The 19,686-nt window shown below is 50.0% G+C and overlaps 1 protein-coding gene across 1 annotated transcript in view; it reads right to left on the reverse strand.

Annotated features, from left to right (window-relative positions):
* The window catches only part of pomgnt1 (protein O-linked mannose N-acetylglucosaminyltransferase 1 (beta 1,2-)), a 72,482-nt gene extending 53,992 nt beyond the window's left edge, over nucleotides 1-18,490 (reverse strand). The window contains exons 1-2 of the mRNA XM_072510848.1: nucleotides 18,146-18,490; nucleotides 5,164-5,266 (exon numbers count right to left, since the gene is read on the reverse strand). Of these exons, the coding sequence (XP_072366949.1) occupies nucleotides 5,164-5,266; nucleotides 18,146-18,265 (223 nt within the window). The 5' untranslated portion in view covers nucleotides 18,266-18,490. The remainder of the gene's footprint in view (nucleotides 1-5,163; nucleotides 5,267-18,145) is intronic.
* Between the last annotated feature and the right edge of the window lie 1,196 nt (nucleotides 18,491-19,686).

Raw genomic sequence — 19,686 nt, forward strand, 5'->3', positions numbered from 1 at the left:
GAAAAGCCGAGATGTCAACTTATTATTATTTTTAAAAAAAAATTTAGAGTACCCAATTCATTTTTTCCAATTAAGGGGCAATTTAGTGTGGCCAATCCACCTACCTTGCACATCTTTGGGTTGTGGGGGCAAAACCCACGCGAACACTGGGAGAATGTGCAAACTCCACACGGACAGTGACCCAGAGCCGGGATCGAACCTGGGACCTCAGGCCGTGAGACTGCAGTGCTACCACTGCGCCACCGTGCTGCCCAAGATGTCAAATTTTTACAGAACTCTTGTTAGATTACATAATGTTATGGAGTCATAATGCCATATGTCACAGAGTCATAGAGTCAGAGTCAGATTTACAGCAAGGAAAGAGGCTCTTCGGCCCATCGTGTCCACGCCAACCAGCACTTGGTCCATAGCCTTGTCTGCAATGGCATTTCAAGTGCTCATCTAAATACTTCTCAACAGTTGTGAGGGTTCCCGCCTTTACCACCCTTTCAGGCAGAGAGGTTCAGATCCAACCGCCATCTGGGTGAAAAAGCTTTCCTCATATCTCCTCTCAACCTCCTGTCCATTACCTTAAATCTATGCCCCTCGTTTATTGACCCCTCCAGTAAGGGGAAAAATATCTTCCTGTCCACCCTATGTCCCTTATAATTTTATGCACCTCCGGACAGCACGGTGGCGCAGTGGGTTAGCTCTGCTGCCTCACGGTGCCGAGGTCCCAGGTTTGATCCCGGTTCTGGGTCACTGTCCATGTGGAGTATGCACATTCTCGCCATGTTTGCGTGGGTTTCGCCCCCACACCTCAAAGATGTGCAGGGTAGGTGGACTGGCCACACTAAATTGCTCCTTAATTGGAAAAAATTAATTGGGTATTCTAAATTTATCAAAAAATAAATAAATAATAATTTTATACACCTCCATCAGGTCACCTCTCAGCCTTCTCTCTCGGGAAAACAATCCCAACCTATACAGTCTCTAGCTGAAACGATCCAGCCCAGGCAATATCCCGATGAATCTCTCTGCACTCTCTCCAGTGCAATCACTTCCTTTCTAAAGTGTGGTGACCAGAACTACACACAGTAGTCCAGCTGGGGTCTACAGCTCCAGCATAACCTCCCTGTTCGCATATTCAATGCTTCGGTTAATAAAGGCAAGAATCCCATAGGCCTTCTTAACCACCTGATCTACCTGTCCTGTTGTCTCCAGAAATCTGTGAACCTGCAAACCAATGTCCCTTTGATCCTCTGTACTTCCCAGGGTCCAACCATTCATTGTATATTCCCTTATCTCGTTAGTCCTCCCAAAATGCATTACCTCACGCTTTTCATGGTTAAATTCCATTTGCCTCTCTTCTGCCCATCTAACCAGTCCGTCTATATCGTCCTGTAATCGAAGGCCTTGCTCCTCACTATTTACCACACCACCAATTTTTGTGTCATCTGTGAACTTACTTATCATACCTCCTACATTCGCATCCAGATCATTAAATGTATACTACAAACAACAAGAAACACAGCACCGATCCCTGCAGAACACCACTGGACACAGGCTTCTAGTCACAAAAACAACCTTCAACCATCACCCTCTGCCTCCTACCATGAAGCTAGTTTTGGATCCAGTGTGCCAAATTGCCCAGAATCCCATGGGCTCATACTTTCTTCATCAGTCTCCCATATGGGACCTTATCAAAAGCCTTACCGAAGTCCATGCAGACTATATCAACCACACTGATCTACACACGTAGTCACCTCCTCAAAAAATTCAATCAAATTTGTAAGATTTGACAAAACCATGCAGACTACCCTTGATTAATCCTTGCCTCTCCAAGAGAAGATTAATCTGGTCCCTCAGAATTTTTTTCCAGTAGTTACCCTACCAGTGAAGTTAGACTCACTGGCCTGTAATTTCCTGGTACTTCCGTTCTTGAACAGTGGCACCACATTAGCTGTCCTCCAGTCCTCTCGCACCTCTAGGGTTCAAATGTCTTTCCAACTGGGAAAGCCTCAACAACGACCCACCTTGCAGGGTTTCAATCTCATCTTCCGAGATTCTGATCCCCCTGGATCCCCGAGTCTGCACTCAAACAACAACTCACAATCACAACTTCAGCTCTTCTGCCGCACCAAGCAGAACACTACTAGTCCAAAAAAAAAAAAAACTTTCCCCCAACGGCCTGCAACACAGAGTCGCCAACCTTCAGCTAGATGCTGGGGACCTCTGGAGGAGACCGATATGGATCATCCAGTCAGCACTTCTGCCTGAGGATTGTTGCTAATGATTCAGCCTGGTCTTTGGCACAAATGTGCTGGGCTCCTCCATCAGTGAGGATGGGGATATTTGTGGAGCACCCCCCCTCCAATGAGTTGTTTAATTGTTCACCACCATTCACGACTGGATGGGGCAGGACTACAGAGCTTAGATCGGATGCGTTTGTTGTGGAATCACGTAGCTATGTCTATTACTTGCTGCTTATGCTGTCTGGCACACAAGTGTACTGTGTTGTAGCTTCACCAGGTTGGCACCAGCTATGCCTGGTGTCACGCCTGGAATGCTGTCAAGAACTCTTCATTGAACCAGGGTTCTCTGGCTTGGTGGTATTCATAGTGATGGATATGCCAGGCCATGACGTTGCAGATTGTAGTTGAGTGTAATTTAGCTGCTGCTGATGGCCCATAGCGTCGCATGGGTGCCCAGTCTAGAGTTGTTAGATCTGTTCAATTGCATTTAACATGACGGTAGTGCCACACAACGCGATGAAGGGTGTCCTCAATGTAAAGACGGGACTTGGTTTCTACAAGGACCGTCACTTCTACCGATACTGTCATGGACAGATGCACCTGCAGCAGACAGGTTGGGGAGGATGGGGTAAAGTATGTTTTTCCCTCTTGTTGGTTCCCTCACCACCTGCTGCAGTCCCAGTCTAGCAGCTATGTCCTTTAGGTTGCGGCCAACTCGGTCAGTGGTGGTACTACCGAGCCACTCTTGGTGATGGACACTGAAGTCCCCCACCCAGAGCATATTCTACACCCTGGCCACCCTCAGTGCCCTCAATGTTTCCTCCAAGTCGTGGAGGAGTACCGATTCATCAGCTGATGGTGGCCGGTACATCAGCAGGAGGCTTCTTTGCCATGAGTCTTCATGGGTGCTGAATCAATGTTGAGGACTCCCAGGGCAACTCCCTCACAATTCTATACTAGTGTGTCTTGTCAGTGAGACAGGACATACCCATGAATGGTGATAGTGGTGTCTGGGACATTGCATGTAATGTATGATTCTGTGAGTATGACTACGTCAGGCTGCTACTTGACGAGTCTGTGAGATCCGTCTGGTTTCATTCCTTTTTCGTGTTTTTGCAGTGGTGAATACAACTGAGTGGCTTGCTAGGTCATTTCAGAGGGCATTTAAGAGTCAACCACATTGCTGTCACATGTAGGCCAGACCAGGTAAGAGTAGCAGATTTCCTTCCCTTAAAGGACATTAGTGAATCAGGTGGGTTTTTACGACAATCGACAATGGTTTCATGGTCATCATTAGACTTTTCATTCCAGATATTTTATTGAGTTTAAATTCCATCACCTGCCATGGTGGGATTCAAACCCAGGTCCCAAGATCATTTTCCTGGGTCTCTGGATTACTAATACTGCGACAACATCACTGTGCCGTCTCTCCTTGGTCTCTCGATTACCCTGGGTCTCTCGATTAAAGTCCAACTACAATACCACTACACCACAGCTTTCAAAAGAACAGGCAGACTGATGAGGTGGACAAACACATGGCAGATGAAATTTAATGCAGAAGTGTGAAATGATTCATTTTGGTTGGAAAAAGCAGAGAGAGACAATATAAACCAAATGCTAATTTTAAAAGGGCATTACATGTATACAAATCTTCAAAGATGACAGGACAAGTGGAGGAGCATTTGGGATCCTTGGCTTTATTAATTCTGAAACAGGGTACAAAATCAAGAAAGTTGTACTCAACCTTTAGAAAACAATCCTTCACCTAGAGTACTGCGTTCAATCCTTGGCACACTGCTTTAGGATATTTGTAAGATCTCAGATGGTGCAGAGAGCAGGATCAGGGATGAAGGACTTCACTTACATGGGCAGACTGAAGAAGCGGACATTGTTCTCCTTTGGCAGGAGAAGACTAGGATCTTAACTTTTGATACAGATGTTCAAAATCATGAATGGTTCAATAAAGTAAGGGGAAACTCTTGCTAGTGCAGAAAGATCAAAAACCAGAGAACACAGCTTTAAGGTGATGGCAAACAAACCATATACACTCAGCAAGCTGTCATGATCTAGAATGTGCTGTCTGAAAAAGTGGTGGAAGGAGATTTAATCAGAACATTCCAATGGGAATTGGATGAATAGTTGAATCGGAAATAATTAGAGGGCTACAGGATGAGAGGAGAAGTGTTGGGCCAAGTGGATCGCATTACCCAAAAACCAGTATAGACACAGTGGGCCGAATGGCCTCCTCAGTGCTGTGATATTCTGTGATTCTAAATGGTGTGATCAACGAAATTTAGTTTATTGGTATGTTTCAACACAAATCGTCTTTATTGAAAGTTAGAAATTCTAGTCTTCAGAACCTATTATGACAAAGTATTAAAAGCAGATTCTAGCAATTTCCATAAACTTATAAAAATAAATTGTATATGCAGCTGAATTTTTAAAACTGGCATGACCAGCCATTGAGTTGGATAAATAGGCATGAGTCACACCTAATGAATTACAAATGTCATTAAAACGGCAACTATTTAAAGCTATATTCCTAAACAAAGTTATAAACCCTTGGATCAAAGTGTCACTTAAAATAAATACAAATGGAAGGATAGATTATAATGTTGACTATGCTGTAAAAATAGTTGAAGAATTGGCTCTCGATTCAAAAGGCTACAATGACCTGTGTTACTAATGAAAAACGCTTGTCAATTTGGTTGAAAGATCAAGCAAATTTTCAGTGTAAATCACTACCTTTGAACATGTATTGTTACATGAGGAGCCCAAAAAAACCCACAATGCGGATGAGAAAACTGAACTCACAACCCTCTCTCACATTGCTGTATCCCCCAACATTACCAACAATTTGCATTTATATACAGTAGCACCTTTAATAACATAGAGAAAAAAGGTTACAAGGCGCTTCACAGAAGCTTACCATAGTCTTGTACTAATTCCTCCTCAGCTACCGCTCTTCTTGTATCCAAGATAAGTTTGATGTTGACAATTACAGTCACTAGTAAAAATAGCAGTGCGCCAGTCTGGAAAACAGAAAATGCCTGTTCAGTGTTCAGAGTCAGAAAGAAAAAAACGTTCAGTTGGAGAGATTTTACTTACAAGAACAACCAACAATGGACCACTAAAACAAATGCATTCCATGGGTAATTAAAGCAGAAAATTACTTTATATATCCCAATGGAGTCTTAGGAGAACATTAGGCCGATACCTATGTTTACAACAGGTCAAGTTAGCTTGTGTAACAGTTAAATCATTTCAATTCTGGCAAAATGTTATCAGTCTGAAACATTGTGCACATTGAGACCAAATGAGGATCCAGGGCTTGCAGCTGGGATCTGAAAACAAGGATGTGGAATATTGCTGAACTGGTCTTGGTGCGAGTTTAGACACGGGCACCAAAACTTTGGATGACTTCAAGATTCCAGAGGCTGAAGGTAGGAGGCCGGCCAGAGACTGCTTTGGAATCATCAATTCCAGAGATAACAGAGGTATGGGTGAGGATTTCAACAGATGAGCTGAGGCAGTGGTAGAGTTTGGTGAAGTTACGAAGGTGGAAAAATACGATTATAATGAGTCAGGTCAGCACAGAAAAGGGCTTTAGCCTATCGTATCTGCACTGGCCAAAACACCAACATATTCTAATCCCATTTTCCAAAACTTGGCCCATAGCCATGCGTGCCTTGGCATATCCAAATACGTCTGAAATGTTATGAGGATCTCTGCCCCACCATCCTTTCAGGCAGTGAATTCCAGACTCCCACCACCCTCTGGATGAAAATGTTTTTCCTCACATCCCCTCTAAACCTCATGCCCCTTACCTTAAGCGAGGTGTGGTCAAATGCTCATCTCAGAATCAAACATGACCCCAAGATTGAAAACAACCTGATTCAGACTCCCACAGTTGTCAATGTGGAATAGCTGGCTACGGAACAGAGTTTGGGGACTCAAGTTATGGGCCAGGGTTTAGAGAACCCCAAAGTGTATCATAGAGTTCACCTGACCCACAACTTTTAATAGATTGTGGTATGGGTAGCACACGGCCCACTCTACAGGTGTGGTACAGCAGAAATGGAAAAGTAATTTTTAAAGCAAAACAATGTTTATTCTATGAACTCAAGTTAACCTTTTTAAAACATAGTGAACATCTTAGCAACCATTAATTCAAATACAACCCCCAAAGACTACAACACTAAGTAATCCTTTAAGCTTTCCTTTTAACATCCATAAGACTTAAAAACACCTTTTTACAGAAAGACATCAGGCTTAATTTCACTACTGACAACAGTTACCACGTTGAAATCCGCAAATGGACACTCATAAGCTTGCAGAGATTCACACACATCCTGCTGTGATTGCAGCTTCTCCAAAATTAAAATGAAACCAAACCCACCCTGCAGCAAAAAGCCTAAAGCAAAAGTAAAAAGCCCAGCTCCATCCACTCTCTGACATCACTGCAGTAATAAACACCCATTTCTTAAAGGTACTCTCACATGACACTAAGATAGAATGACTTCAGTCTTCCTCATATTTAATTGGAAGACACCACTGTTCATCCAATATTTAATGTTAGACAAGCTGTCTGACAACTTCTTAGAGATAGTGGAGAGACATCTCGACAACAAGGGCTCCTACGTCAGACTCCTATTCGTTAACTACAGCTTCACCTTCAACACCATAATCACAGTGAAGCTCATATCAAAACTCCAAAACCTAGGACTTTGCTCCTCCCTCTGCAACTGAATCCTCGACTTCCTGACCCACAGACTACAATCAGTAAGGATAAACAACACCTCTGAAGTGTTGGGTGCTCTGAGGTACAGACGAACCAACACGGTTGCGATTGGTACAACGCAGTTTTATTCCATTTAAATATTTATACATCAGACTTGGTACTCAGCACGTTGTGACTGTGTGAGTGTCTTGCTATGAGGTCCTGGCCCTGTGCTGTCTCCAGATGGACTGCCCAGGAAATGTAGTATTTCTTGTCTTATACTGTGTCTGCTCTTGTCTGTGATTGGCTGTCGTGTTATGTGTGCTAATTGGTCCGTTGGTCTGTCTATCATTATGTATGTGTTATGATGTATGTTTGAATATCATGACATCCCCCCTTTTTTACAAGATTATGTGCCTACATGGTTATAAATATAAATGTGTCCTGAGTGCAGCTAAAGGTGTGTGTGTGCGTAATATTTACATAATGTACATGGGGCTTCACTTTATACAAGGGGCGATGTCAGGTGTGACATGCTAACGAGGTTGTACCATAACAAAAGAAGAACGTGGAAATTTGGAACGATCAAACGAGGCCTGTAACGATAAAACAGTGACATGTTATAAAACAGTGGTTGCAAAAGTTTGACGTGTGAACAGTCTCATAAGTCCAGTCTAGTAGGTGGGCGACGAATTCGGGTTGACCGCCTCAAGGGTGGGTCGAGAACCACTGGCTGAGGTGCGAGCCTGGCCACGGGCGGCAACAGAAGGGGCATGGTATATGGCAGCTCCACGAAGTCGCTATCAGGAACCAGTGGAGGACACGGCGTCTGTGTAGGGTCCCGTTGCGAGCGTGGAAGTAAGCGAAGGGCTCGGCGATTGCGCCTACGCACGGATCCATCCGGCATGCGTACCAGGAACGAGCGGGGAGCCACGCGTCGGAGAACTTCGGCAGGTGCTGACCAGCCACCGTCTGGTAGGTGGATGCGGACGTTGTCTCCAGGGGCCAGGGAGGGAAGATCAGTTGCCCGTATGTCGTACGATCTCTTCTGGCGACCGTGCTGCAGTTGCATCCTATGCAGTACCGGAGCATGGTCTATTGTTGGTGCCAGGATGGAAGGCACAGAGGTTCTGAGGGTGCGACCCATCAGCAGCTGTGCTGGTGAGAGACCAGTGGCTAGTGGGGCCGAGCGATAGGCCAGCAGGGCGAGGTAGAAGTCCGACCCGGCAGCAGCAGCCTTGCAGAGTCGTTGCTTGGCAATGTGAACGCCCTTCTCCGCCTTTCTATTGGACTGGGGATGCAGAGGGTTGGACGTCACATGTGTGAGGCCAAACGAAGCAGCAAAGGACGACCATTCATGGCTGGCAAAACAGGGCCCATTGTCCGACATGACAGTCATCGGAATGCCGTGGCGAGCAAAGGTGTCTTTGCAGGCCCTGATGACAGCAGACGACGTCAAATCGTGCAGGCGTATGACCTCTGGGTAGTTTGAGAAGTAGTCAACTATGATGACATAGTCCATGCCGAGCGCGTGAAATAGGTCGACACCCACCTTCGCCCAGGGGGACGTCACCAGCTCATGGGGCTGAAGCGTCTCAGGAGGTTGCGCCGGCTGAAACCTTTGGCAGGTTGTACAGTTGAGCACCATGTTGGCAATATCGTCACTGATGCCCGGCCAGTATACCACCCCTCGAGCCCTCCGTCTGCACTTCTCGACCCCCAAGTGGCCTTCGTGTAGTTGGTCGAGAACCAGCTGGTGCATGCTGTGTGGAATCACAATCCGGTCCAGCTTCAGAAGGACACCATCAATGATGGCTAGGTTGTCTCGTACATTGTAGAACTGCGGGCACTGCCCTTTGAGCCATCCTCCCGTCATGTGGCGCATCACTCGCTGCAGAAGGGGTCGGCCGCAGTCTCTCGGCGGATACGGGCCAGACTGGAGTCGTCAGCCGGCAGATTTGCCGCTGTAAAAGCCACCTGTGCCTCGGCCTGACATACGAACCCCTCCGCATCTGGCGGCGTGCTCACTGCTCTGGATAGGGCATCCGCCACGATGAGGTCCTTCCCTGGAGCGTAGACCAGTTAGAAGTCGTACCTCCTGAGTTTAAGTAGGATGCGCTGGAGGCGAGGGGTCATCTCGTTCAGGTCCTTGTTTATTATGCTGACCAGGGGGCAGTGGTCAGTTTCGACCGTGAACCGTGGAAGACCATAGACGTAATCGTAGAACTTGTCTAAACCGGTGAGCAAGCCCAGGCATTCTTTTTCGATTTGCGCGTAGCGCTGCTCTGTGGGGGTCATGGCCCGCGATGCATAGGCCACTGGGGCCCATGATGCCGTGTCATCCCTCTGCAGGAGCACTGCTCCAATGCCGGATTGGCTGGCATCAGTTGAGATTTTGGTGGCACGAGACATGTCAAAAAACGCCAACACTGGTGCCGTAGTGAGTTTGCGTTTGAGCTCCTCCCATTCCAGCTGGTGTGTGTGTTGCCACTGGAACTCTGTGGATTTTCTGACGAGGTGGCGCAGAGTCGTCGTGTGGGAGGCAAGGTTGGGAATGAACTTCCCCAGGAAGTTGACCATGTCAAGGAAGCGTAGGGCAGCCTTCTTGTCGGCCGGCTGCGGCATGGCTGTGATGGCGCTCACCTTGTCTGCATCCGGACGGACCCCTGACCGGGAGATATGGTCCCCCAGGAACCTCAACTCGGTCTGGCGAAAGGAGCACTTGGCTCGGTTGAGGCGCAGGCCGTTTTCCCGTACGCGGGCAAAAACGCGTTGGAGACGATATATATGCTCCTGCGGTGTGGTGGACCAGATGATGACATCGTCCACATATACGCGCACCCCTTCGATGCCTTCCATTATCTGCTCCATGATTCTATGGAAGACCTCGGATGCCAAATGGCATCCGGTTGTAGCAGAACCTGCCGAAAGGGGTGTTGAAGGTGCATAGCTTTCGGCTGGACGGGTCCAGTTGGATCTGCCAAAATCCTTTAGAAGCATCCAGTTTTGTGAATATCTTCGCCTGGGCCATTTCACTGGTGATCTCCTCCCGTTTGGGTATGGGATAATGTTCCCTCATAATATTATTATCGAGGTCTTTGGGTCAATACAGGTGCGGAGCTCGCCAGAGGGCTTCTTGACACACACCATGGAGCTGACCCATGGCGTGGGCTCCGTGACCCTGGATAGGACCCCTTGGTCCTGGAGATCCTGCAGCTGCTGCTTGAGGCGGTCTTTAAGTGGCGCAGGAACCCTGCGAGGTGCGTGAACGACCGGGATGGCGCCCGGTTTGAGGCGAATTCGGTGGGTGTATGGCAGTGTTCCCATGCCCTCGAATGCCTCCTGGTTGTGGGCGAGGAGCGATTGGAGCTGTGCGTAGAACTCTGCATCCGTGAAGTCAGACATGCCGCCTGGAGAGAGAGGATTTGTTGCACAAGGTGGAGAGCCTTGCATGCCTGTGCGCCCAGCAGGGAGTCCTTCGATGAGCCAACTATCTCGAACGAGAGTGTGGCCGTGTGTGTGTTGTGTGTCACCTGGAGCTGGCAGGATGCCATGGCCGGGATAACGTTCCCGTTGTAGTCGATTATCTTGCACCGGGATGGCTGAATTGGTGGTCTGACCTTCATGGCGTAGAAGGCTGATCATGCTATGAGGTTGGCGGAGGCGCCAGTGTCCAGGCGGAAAGTGATCGGCGATCGGTTGACCGTTAGGGTTCGCCCGATTGACGGTGTTGACTCAGTTCGCATCAATGACCTCAACCCGGAAGGCGTCTTGGTCATCTGTGTCGTCGGTTTGGATGTTGTAATGTGGAGGCTGAATCGTCCGCACGTTCCTGCGTGGTTGTCGGAGATGTGGAAGATCAACAGGTTGAGTCGCTCGACAGTAGGCAGCGTAGTGGCCCATCTTGCCACAGCGTAGGCATTGTCGGGTTTTTGCAGGACATTGCCCTTTTAAATGTGCAGCTCCACAGTTGCCGCACGTCATGATGTCATGGCGTTCGTTACGCCACTGCGCATGCGCAATTCGGTCTTGCGTCGGGCGCGCCTGCGCAGCACGTCCCTCAGTGTTGCCGTAGGTTGTGGCGCGCACAAACGCGGGAGGCCTTAAAAAGCGCGCAAAACGGCCGCCCTCGTCCAGGCCGCGGGCTGGGAGAAACTCGATTGCCTGGATGCGTTCGGCCTCGTGGGCGGCCTGGCTTGCCGATTCGATCGCGTGGGACCCCTCCATGCCGATTCGGTCGCCTGAAATTGGGCATAGCGTCTAGTCGCATTCTCATGCAGGACACAGGCTTCAACTGCAGATGCTAAGGTCAGGCCTTTAATTTTTAGAAGCTGCTGGCATAGGCCACTGAAGGCAACGCGAAAAACGATCTGGTCCCGGATCATGGACTCTGAGGTGGTGTCGTAACCGCAGGACTGCGCAAGTATGTGGAGGTGCGCCAGGAAGGACTGAAAGAGCTCATCCTTACCTTGCAGGCGCTACTGAAAGACATACCTCTCAAAGCTTTCGTTGACCTCAACGTTGAATTGCTTGTCGAGCTTGAGGAGGACCGTCATACTTAGCTTTGTTCTCGCCTTCCGCGAACACCAAGGCGTTGTATACATCGATGGCGTGCTGACCTGCGGTAGTGAGGAGCATGGCAATCTTTGTTTCGTCTGAGGCGTCCTGTTTTTCATTGGCTTGCATGAAGAGTTCGAAGCGCTGCTTGAAGAGCTTCCAATTTGTGCCCAGGTTCCCAGCGACTTGCAATGGCTGCGGTTTGTTGCGGGTGTCCATGGCTCAGGATGGCAGATTTGCCGGTAGGTATCGATTCACTCCTGGTATCATGAAGTGTTGGGTGCTCAGAGGTACAGACGAACCAACACGGTTGCGATTGGTACAACGCTGTTTTATTCCATTTAACTATTTACACATCAGACTTGGTACTCAGCACGTTGTGACTGTGTGAGTGTCTTGCTATGAGGTCCTGGCCCTGTGCTGTCTCCAGATGGACTGCCCAGGAAGTGTTGTGTTTCTTGTCTTATACTGTGCCTGCTCTTGTCTGTGATTGGCTGTCGTGTTATGTGTGCTAATTGGTCCATTGGTCTGTCTATCATTATGTATGTTTGAATATCATGACAACCTCCTCCACGATAGTCCTCAATACTGGGGCCCTGTAAGGCTGCATACTTAGCCCTCTACTATACTCCTTATGCACACACGACTGTGTGGAAAATTCAGCTCCAACTCCATCTATACGTTTGCTGATGACACGACTGTAGCGGGTTGAGTCAGAGTACAGGAGGCAGATAGAGAACCTAACGGCATGGTACAACGACAACAATCACTCCCTCAATGTCAGCAAAACTAAGGAGCCGGTTATCGACTTCAGGAAGCGAAATGTCGTACTCGTCCCTGTCTGCATCAATGGTGCTAAGGTGGAGATGGCTGACAGCTTCAAATTCCTAGGTGTACTCATCACCAACAGTCTGCTCTGGTCCACCCACGTCGACGCTACGACCAGGAAAGCACAACAGCGCCAAAATTCCTCAGGAAACTAAGGAAATTCGGAATGTCTACGCTGACTCATACCAACTTTTACAGGTGCACCATAGAAAGCATCCCATCTGGCTGCATCACAGCCTGGTATGGCAACTGCTCAGCCCAAGACCGTAAGAAACTACAGAGTCGTGAACACAGCCCAGTCCATCATGCAAACCCGCCTCCCATTCAGTGACTCTGTTTACAACCCCATGCTGCCTTGGGCAGCATAATCAAAGACCCCTCTCAACCATGTTATTCTCTCCTCCGACCTCTTCCATCGGGCAGAAGATACAAAAGTCTGAGAACAGGCACCAACAGATTCAAAAACAGCTTCTTCCCCTCTGTTACCAGATTCTAGAATGACTCTCTTATGGACTGAACTGATCTCTCTATGCACTTTCTCTATTGCTGTAGCATTATACTCCATATGCTTCACCGAATGTCTATGTATTTACATTGTGCATTTCAATAAATCGTATTGAACCAATGCCTACGTTTGGTGTATGCTTTATAGTTCATCTGCATCCTGTTGCAGTCCGTGTTATCCCAGGGTGAATAACACAACATGATACCAGGAGTCAACTTCATCTAAGTAATTTACCTTGAATAATTCAGTGACGACCAGCAAGTGCCTTCCAGCGACATGGAGAAGATCCAGGCCCCTCCACAGCTCTGGAAATCTCGGCGCCAACTGGCGGGTCTTCGAAGCAGAAATTCAGTCTATACATTGAGGCCTCGGGCCTCGAGGATGCGTCCGATGCCAGAAAAATTGCGCTGCTCCCATCAACTGTGGGGGACCAGGCCATCCAAATCTTCAATTCGCTCACTTTTGCCGACAGCGAGGACAAGACCAAGTTCCAGACCGCGTTAGCCAAATTCAACAGTCACTGTGAAGTCGAAACGAACGAGAGCTTTGAGCGCTCTGTCTTCCAGCAACGCCTTCAGGGTAAGGATGAGCCTTTCCAATCCTTTCTAACTCATCTCCGCATATTAGCGCAATCTTGCAACTACAGTGACACCACTGATTCCCTCATCAGGGATCAGATTGTGTTTGGGGTCCACTCCGATGCCCTGCGGGTGCAGCTCCTAAAAATAAAAAACATGACCCTGCCAGTCGCCATCGAGACATGTAAAGTGCATGAACAGGCGAAACGTCGCTACTCCCGCCTTAAATCGGCAAAACAGGACCAACTTGCCTCCCACGAGGCAGAGAGTGTTCAGGCCATCGCCCGAATGCGGCGCCTTAGCATCGATGAAGGCGGCCATTTCACACGCTTTTCCCGGGGTCCCACGCATGCGCACCACGGGCGGGAGAACGAAGCGGCCGAAGACCACACTGCGCAGGTGCGAGCGGCGGCTCACCGTACTGTGTATGTGCGACGACTCACGGAGCATTACGACGTCAACATCATGACGTGTCCGGACTGCGGCACCACCCACTTAAAGCGGCAATGCCCTGCAAGAGGCCGGCGATGTTTAAATTGTGGGAAGCCTGGACATTATGCAGCCTTGTGCAGGTCTGCACCTCCGATCGTGGGCCAGCAAACCCAGTTCCAACGCAAATGCGTTCAAAGTGTGCAGCAAGGGCTGCTGGATTCGGAACCTGGTAACACCACGGATCCAGAGGACGACTGCCTGGAGTCCCCATATGGTGTGGGCATCATTATCACATACGACAAGGCCTCCTCAAATTCAGCAACACGCCTACTCATCCTCAACGTGGATTCTGCGGATGAATGGCGTGCTGTCGTACAAGTCAACCAATGCAGCATCCAGTTCAAGCTGGACACTGGTGCTTCAGCCAATCTCATATGTCAAGCAGATCTTGCTCGCATCCAAAGGCAGCCAAATATTCTTCCACCGGCCTGTCAGCTGCTTGATTATAATGGCAATGCCATTACTGCATTAGGGTCTTGTCACCTGCAGGTCTCCAACAAGGCCATCAATGCCACACTGCGAATCGAAATCATCAAGCCTGACAAGGCTTCCCTGCTTGGTGCATGCAAGCTACTCAATCTCGTGTATGCGAGTCCATGCCATGTCCTCGGCCAATGTGAATCTTCAGGCTGACATTGACGAAATCCTGTCACAATATCCGGATGTGTGTTCAGTGGGATGGGCACGCTGCCGTACCGCTACAAAATCTTACTCGGGCCTGATGCCACGCCTGTGATCCATGCACCACGCCGGGTGCTGGCTCCTCTGAAGGACCGTTTAAATGCGCAGCTGCACGAGCTCCAAGACCAGGGGAAAATCTCTAAAGTGATGGAACCGACTGACTGGGTCAGCTCGATGGTCTGTGTGAAGAAGCCCTCTGGAGAACTGCGCACATGTATATATCCCAAGGATCTTAACCAAAACATAATGTGGGAACACTACCTGAACCCGAAGCGGGAGGTGCTAACCAGTGAGATGGCACATGCCAAATTCTTCACGAAGCTAGATGCATCGCGTGGCTTCTGGCAGATACAACTGGACGAGTCCAGCAGGAAGCTCTGCATGTTTAATACACCTTTCAGAAGATACTGTTACAACCGCATGTCGTTTGGTATTGTTTCAGCCTCTGAAATCTTTCACAGGATCATGGAACAGATGCTGGAGGGCATTGAGGGTGTGCGGGTTTATGTTGATGACATCATTATATGGTCCACGACCCCAGAGGAACACATATCTCGTGTTCAACAAGTCTTTAGACGCATACATGCCAATGGCCTCAAGTTGAACAAGGCCAAATGCACCTTTGGCATGTCATCAATCAAGTTTTTGGGTGATCAAATATCCCAACAGGGCGTGCAACCGGACTCGGACAAAGTCAAGGCCATCAACACCAAGACGACCCCGGGAGACGAAAAGGCGGTACTCCGCTTCCTGTATATGGTTAACTTCTTGGGAAAGTTCATTCCCAACCTCGCATCATACACCACGGCTCTCAGGCATCTGGTGAAGAAGTCCACTGCCTTTCAGTGGCTACCCACACATCAAGCAGAGTGGCTCGAGTTAAAGGCTCACCACTGCTCCGGTACTAGCGTTTTTTGACCCAGAGCGGGAGACAAAAATCTCCACAGATGCCAGCCAGGACGGCATTGGTGCATTGCTCCTCCAGAAGAATGACACCTCGTCCTGGGCTCCAGTGGTCTATGCGTCCAGGGCCATGACTCCCACTGAGCAGAGGTATGCTCAGATAGAGAAAGAGTGCCTGGGCCTCCTCACCGGTATTGTAAAGTTCCATGATTACGTCTACGGTCTACCAACCTTCACAGTAGAGACTGACCACAGATCCCTAGTCCATATCATTCACAAGGACTTGAATGACATGACGCCCAGGCTTCAGCGCATTCTCCTTCGACTCTGCAGGTATGATTTCGAATTGGTTTACACACCGGGCAAGGAGCTAAATCATTGTGGATGCCCTGTTTTGCACCATCATCTCGCCCTGTGAACAGGTCGACGTCATCCGCCAAATTGAGGCACAAGTGCAACTGTGTGCCAGCAAGCTCCCGGCCTCAGACGAACGAGACGTCAACATTCAAGAAGAGACTGCCAAGGACCCTCTTCTGCAGCGGGTCATACATCACCTTGCAAATGGCTGGCAGAAAGGGCAATGCCCCCAGTTCTTTAATGTCAAGGTTGACCTAACAGTTGCCGAGGGGATCCTCCTCAAGCTAGATCGTATCGTTATTCCTCGCAGCCTCCAGAGCTTAGTGCTCAAACAGATCCACAAGGGACACCTCGGCATCGAGAATTGCAGGCGCAGGGCCCGGCAGGCTGTCTATTGGCCTGGCATCAATGAGGACATATCAAATATCGTCCTCAATTGTGCGACTTGCCAGCGTTTCCAGCCTGCTCAGCCCAAAGAAACACTCCAGCAACACGAGATCGTGACCTCTCCGTGGTCTAAGGTGGGAATCAACCTTTTTCACACCAATGGGCGTGACTACGTGCTTAGAATTGCCTACTTCTCGAGTTACCCCGAAGTGGTGAAACTGTCCGACCTCATATCAAGGACTGTCATCAAGGCCTGCAAGGAGACATTTGCCAGGCATGGTATTCCGCTCACGATTATGAGCGACAACGGTCCCTGCACCCAGCCAAGAGTGGTCCAACTTCGCAAAGATATATCAGTTCAAGCACATCACCTCAAGCCCACATTACCCGCAATCTAACGGGAAGGTCGAAAAAGGGGTCCATATCGTGAAGCAACTGCTCTGCAAGGCTGCGGACTCAGCTTTTGACTTTAACCTTGCGCTCCTGGCGTACAGGGCAACCCGTGTCCACCGGTATGTCTCCGGCACAACTCCTTATGAATCGTGACCTGCAGACGACTGCTCCGGCCATTCATTTACCTGACCTGGATCATCTCCTAGTGCTGCAAAAGGTGCAGCAACTCAGAAACCGGCAAAAGCTGACATATGATGCTCATACTACTGATTTGCCTGTGCTCCCTCCGGAAGATGCTGTTCGCAAAACGTTGCCTAGTGAAGGCTGGTGAGCTCCAGCTGTTGTTGTTCGACAGGCTGCTCCCAGGTCGTTGGTGATTCGCATGGCTGATGGATCCATTGTCAGGCGCAACAGAAGGGCACTACGCAAACTTGCCTGCCCACCACCGGATCTCACGTTTCCAGCTGTCGTGATGCCTTTTCCAGACACCTCGCTCCACGAGGCCATCAATCTGGCTGCAATCCTACCTGTCAAGGCGCCGTCATCCCCACCTCCACCTCTCAGGCAGTCGACAAGGATCCAACGCCAGCCCCAGAGATTGGACTTATAAATATTTCCTTTGTACATATTGTTCTGTATCTGCACGCTAGATACCTTACATGAACATATGCATTCACTCGCCATTTGCTGTAGTTATATCTGTTAATATGTCGTATATGCTCTAAGCAACCAACAAGTTTTGTTTAAAAAGGGGGGATGTCATAATATGCACCCATGCACATCATGAGGTAAAAAACAGGCAGTGACACCCAGGTTAGCCAATCAACATACAGTACAGAACACAACTAATCACAAGACAGAACACCAGAGGGGGGCTTCCAACTATAAAACACACGAGGCATCAGCACTCCGCCTCTTTCCACTGGTGACAACTGTAGTGAAAAGTCAGGGTGTATAAATCAGTCAGCACCTTCTACACGTGGATCAGAGCTAGCCTAGTAAGTTAGAGTTAGTACACTTAGAGTAGTACAGTGTCACCCACAGCCAGCTGTGTGCATTGTTACAATAGTTCAATAAATCGTATTGAACCAACACCTACGTTTGGTGTATGCTTTACAGTTCAGCTGCATCCTGTTGCAGTCCGTGTTACCCCAGGGTGAATAACACAACAGTTTCCAAGGGCAGCATGTGGATAAGAAATCAGAGGGAGCCAAGGTTAGATCCTTGGGTGGAACACCAGATGTAAAGGTGGCAGGAGCAAGAAGGGAAGCCATTGGAAGTGATAGATAAGAGTAGTGCCAGGTGAGAGCAGTGCTTCCCAGTTAGACAACAAGGGAGTGTTGTTCATGGAGGAAGGTCAACCATATCAGGTCAAAGAGGGAAAGGGAATGTTTGTGAGACATATAAGGATGTCAGTTGATGTGATCGTTATGTACTCACTGGACAATCGCCGCCCAGTGTTTAACTGCTGCACTGGCCTGGCCCAGCCCAGCCAACTCGACCTCCTCACCTGGCACAACCTCCTCACTGACCGCTGTCCCGTTAGCCTGTACTTCCAGGCGATAAGCCAGCTCCGGTGCCGCCGCGGAACGAAGGGTTTGGCCCGTGGGTTCGGCTTCCACTCGTCCATCACCAGCACAGGGGGAAGGAGCAACTCCCAGCCCGGGGCCTCAGCACAGAAACTCCTCAGCCCGGGAGGGGGGGCAAGCCACAGCCCCGCGACCACCGCCCGCAGGCCCTTTACACTCGTCCGCAGACCATCCCCCTCGAACACAGGGGCCCGGACTCCAGGGGCTAAGCTCCAGGCGCTGCGCCCAGGCCGGGACCCCCAGCGCTCACCCACCCCGGGGGCTTTTACTTCCGGGTCCCGGCTCCAGATAGACCGTATTCACAAGCGCCATCTTGGATTTTGCGCCCCCTTCCGTTTCAGATCAGCCAACATACCTGATCGAGGTTACCACAAAACAACATCGATTTAGATTCTTGCTGCAGTCAACAATCCAGGGAAATTGAGATTGTGTGCTTGTGTTTTGTTGAATGAATGTTAAATTTTATATTTCTCCGTGTATTCACCTCATTATCCAAGAAGTCTGCTTTGCCCATCTGTTTGTTTGCTTGCCCCGCCATTCATTTATATTCTCGTAAATGACCCAACCGGCGCCGGGTAAATGACGTCACCCGCGCATGCTTCTTGCCCCGCAAGAAGATGTCGGATGGATCTTGCAGGGCAGCGGAGGAAAGGAGGTCCTCCTTCAGAGAGGCCGGGCCGCCGATCGGTGGGCACCGATCGACCGCCCCCCCCCCCCCCCCCAGCGTTCCCGCGCTGTTCCCGCCTGCAGCGACCAGGTGTGGATGGCACCGGCGGGAACCTGTCGTGTTGGGCAGGCCGCTTGGCCCACCCAGGCCGGTGAATCGCCGCTCGCCCATTACCAACGGCAAGCGGCGATTCTCCCAGCGGCCAGCCGTGATGTGGGGGGGGGGGGCGGAGTAAAATCGCGTGCGGGCGGCATGGCGGGACTCGCGCGGCGCCCGGGCGATTCTTCCATTCGGCATGGGGAGGGGGAGGAATTCCGCCCAGGATCTCTCGGACATCTTGGGCGCGATTCTCCACTCCTGCGCTGAAGTGCCAACGCCGTCGAGGTTCACGACGGCGCGAAACGGCCCCGATCCCGACCGATTCAGGGCCCGAAAATGGGCTAGGATCGGGCCCGCGAGAACCTCGGGGGGACGTGTCGCGAAGGCCGCATCGTCACCGCGCGACGCCCGAATGACGCGGCGCTGCATCATAAATGGCGCGATCCGCACACAGAGGACCCGGAGGAAAAGAGAGGAGATGGCTGAGCCCCGAAGAGCCGCACCGAGGTTCCGGGACACAGACCTGGACACCCTGGTGGATGAGGTGGAACAGAGAAGGGACACCCTCTGCCCAAGACGTGGGCATCGCCAGCCATCCAGCACGGTGAGGCGCAGCTGGCGGGAGGTGGGCACCGCAGTCAGTGCTGTGGGGCAGACCCCCCGAACGGGGGAGCAGTGCCACAAGAAGCTGCACGA

Source organism: Scyliorhinus torazame, chromosome 7 (genome assembly GCF_047496885.1).
Source record: "Scyliorhinus torazame isolate Kashiwa2021f chromosome 7, sScyTor2.1, whole genome shotgun sequence".
NCBI classification, from domain to species: domain Eukaryota; kingdom Metazoa; phylum Chordata; class Chondrichthyes; order Carcharhiniformes; family Scyliorhinidae; genus Scyliorhinus; species Scyliorhinus torazame.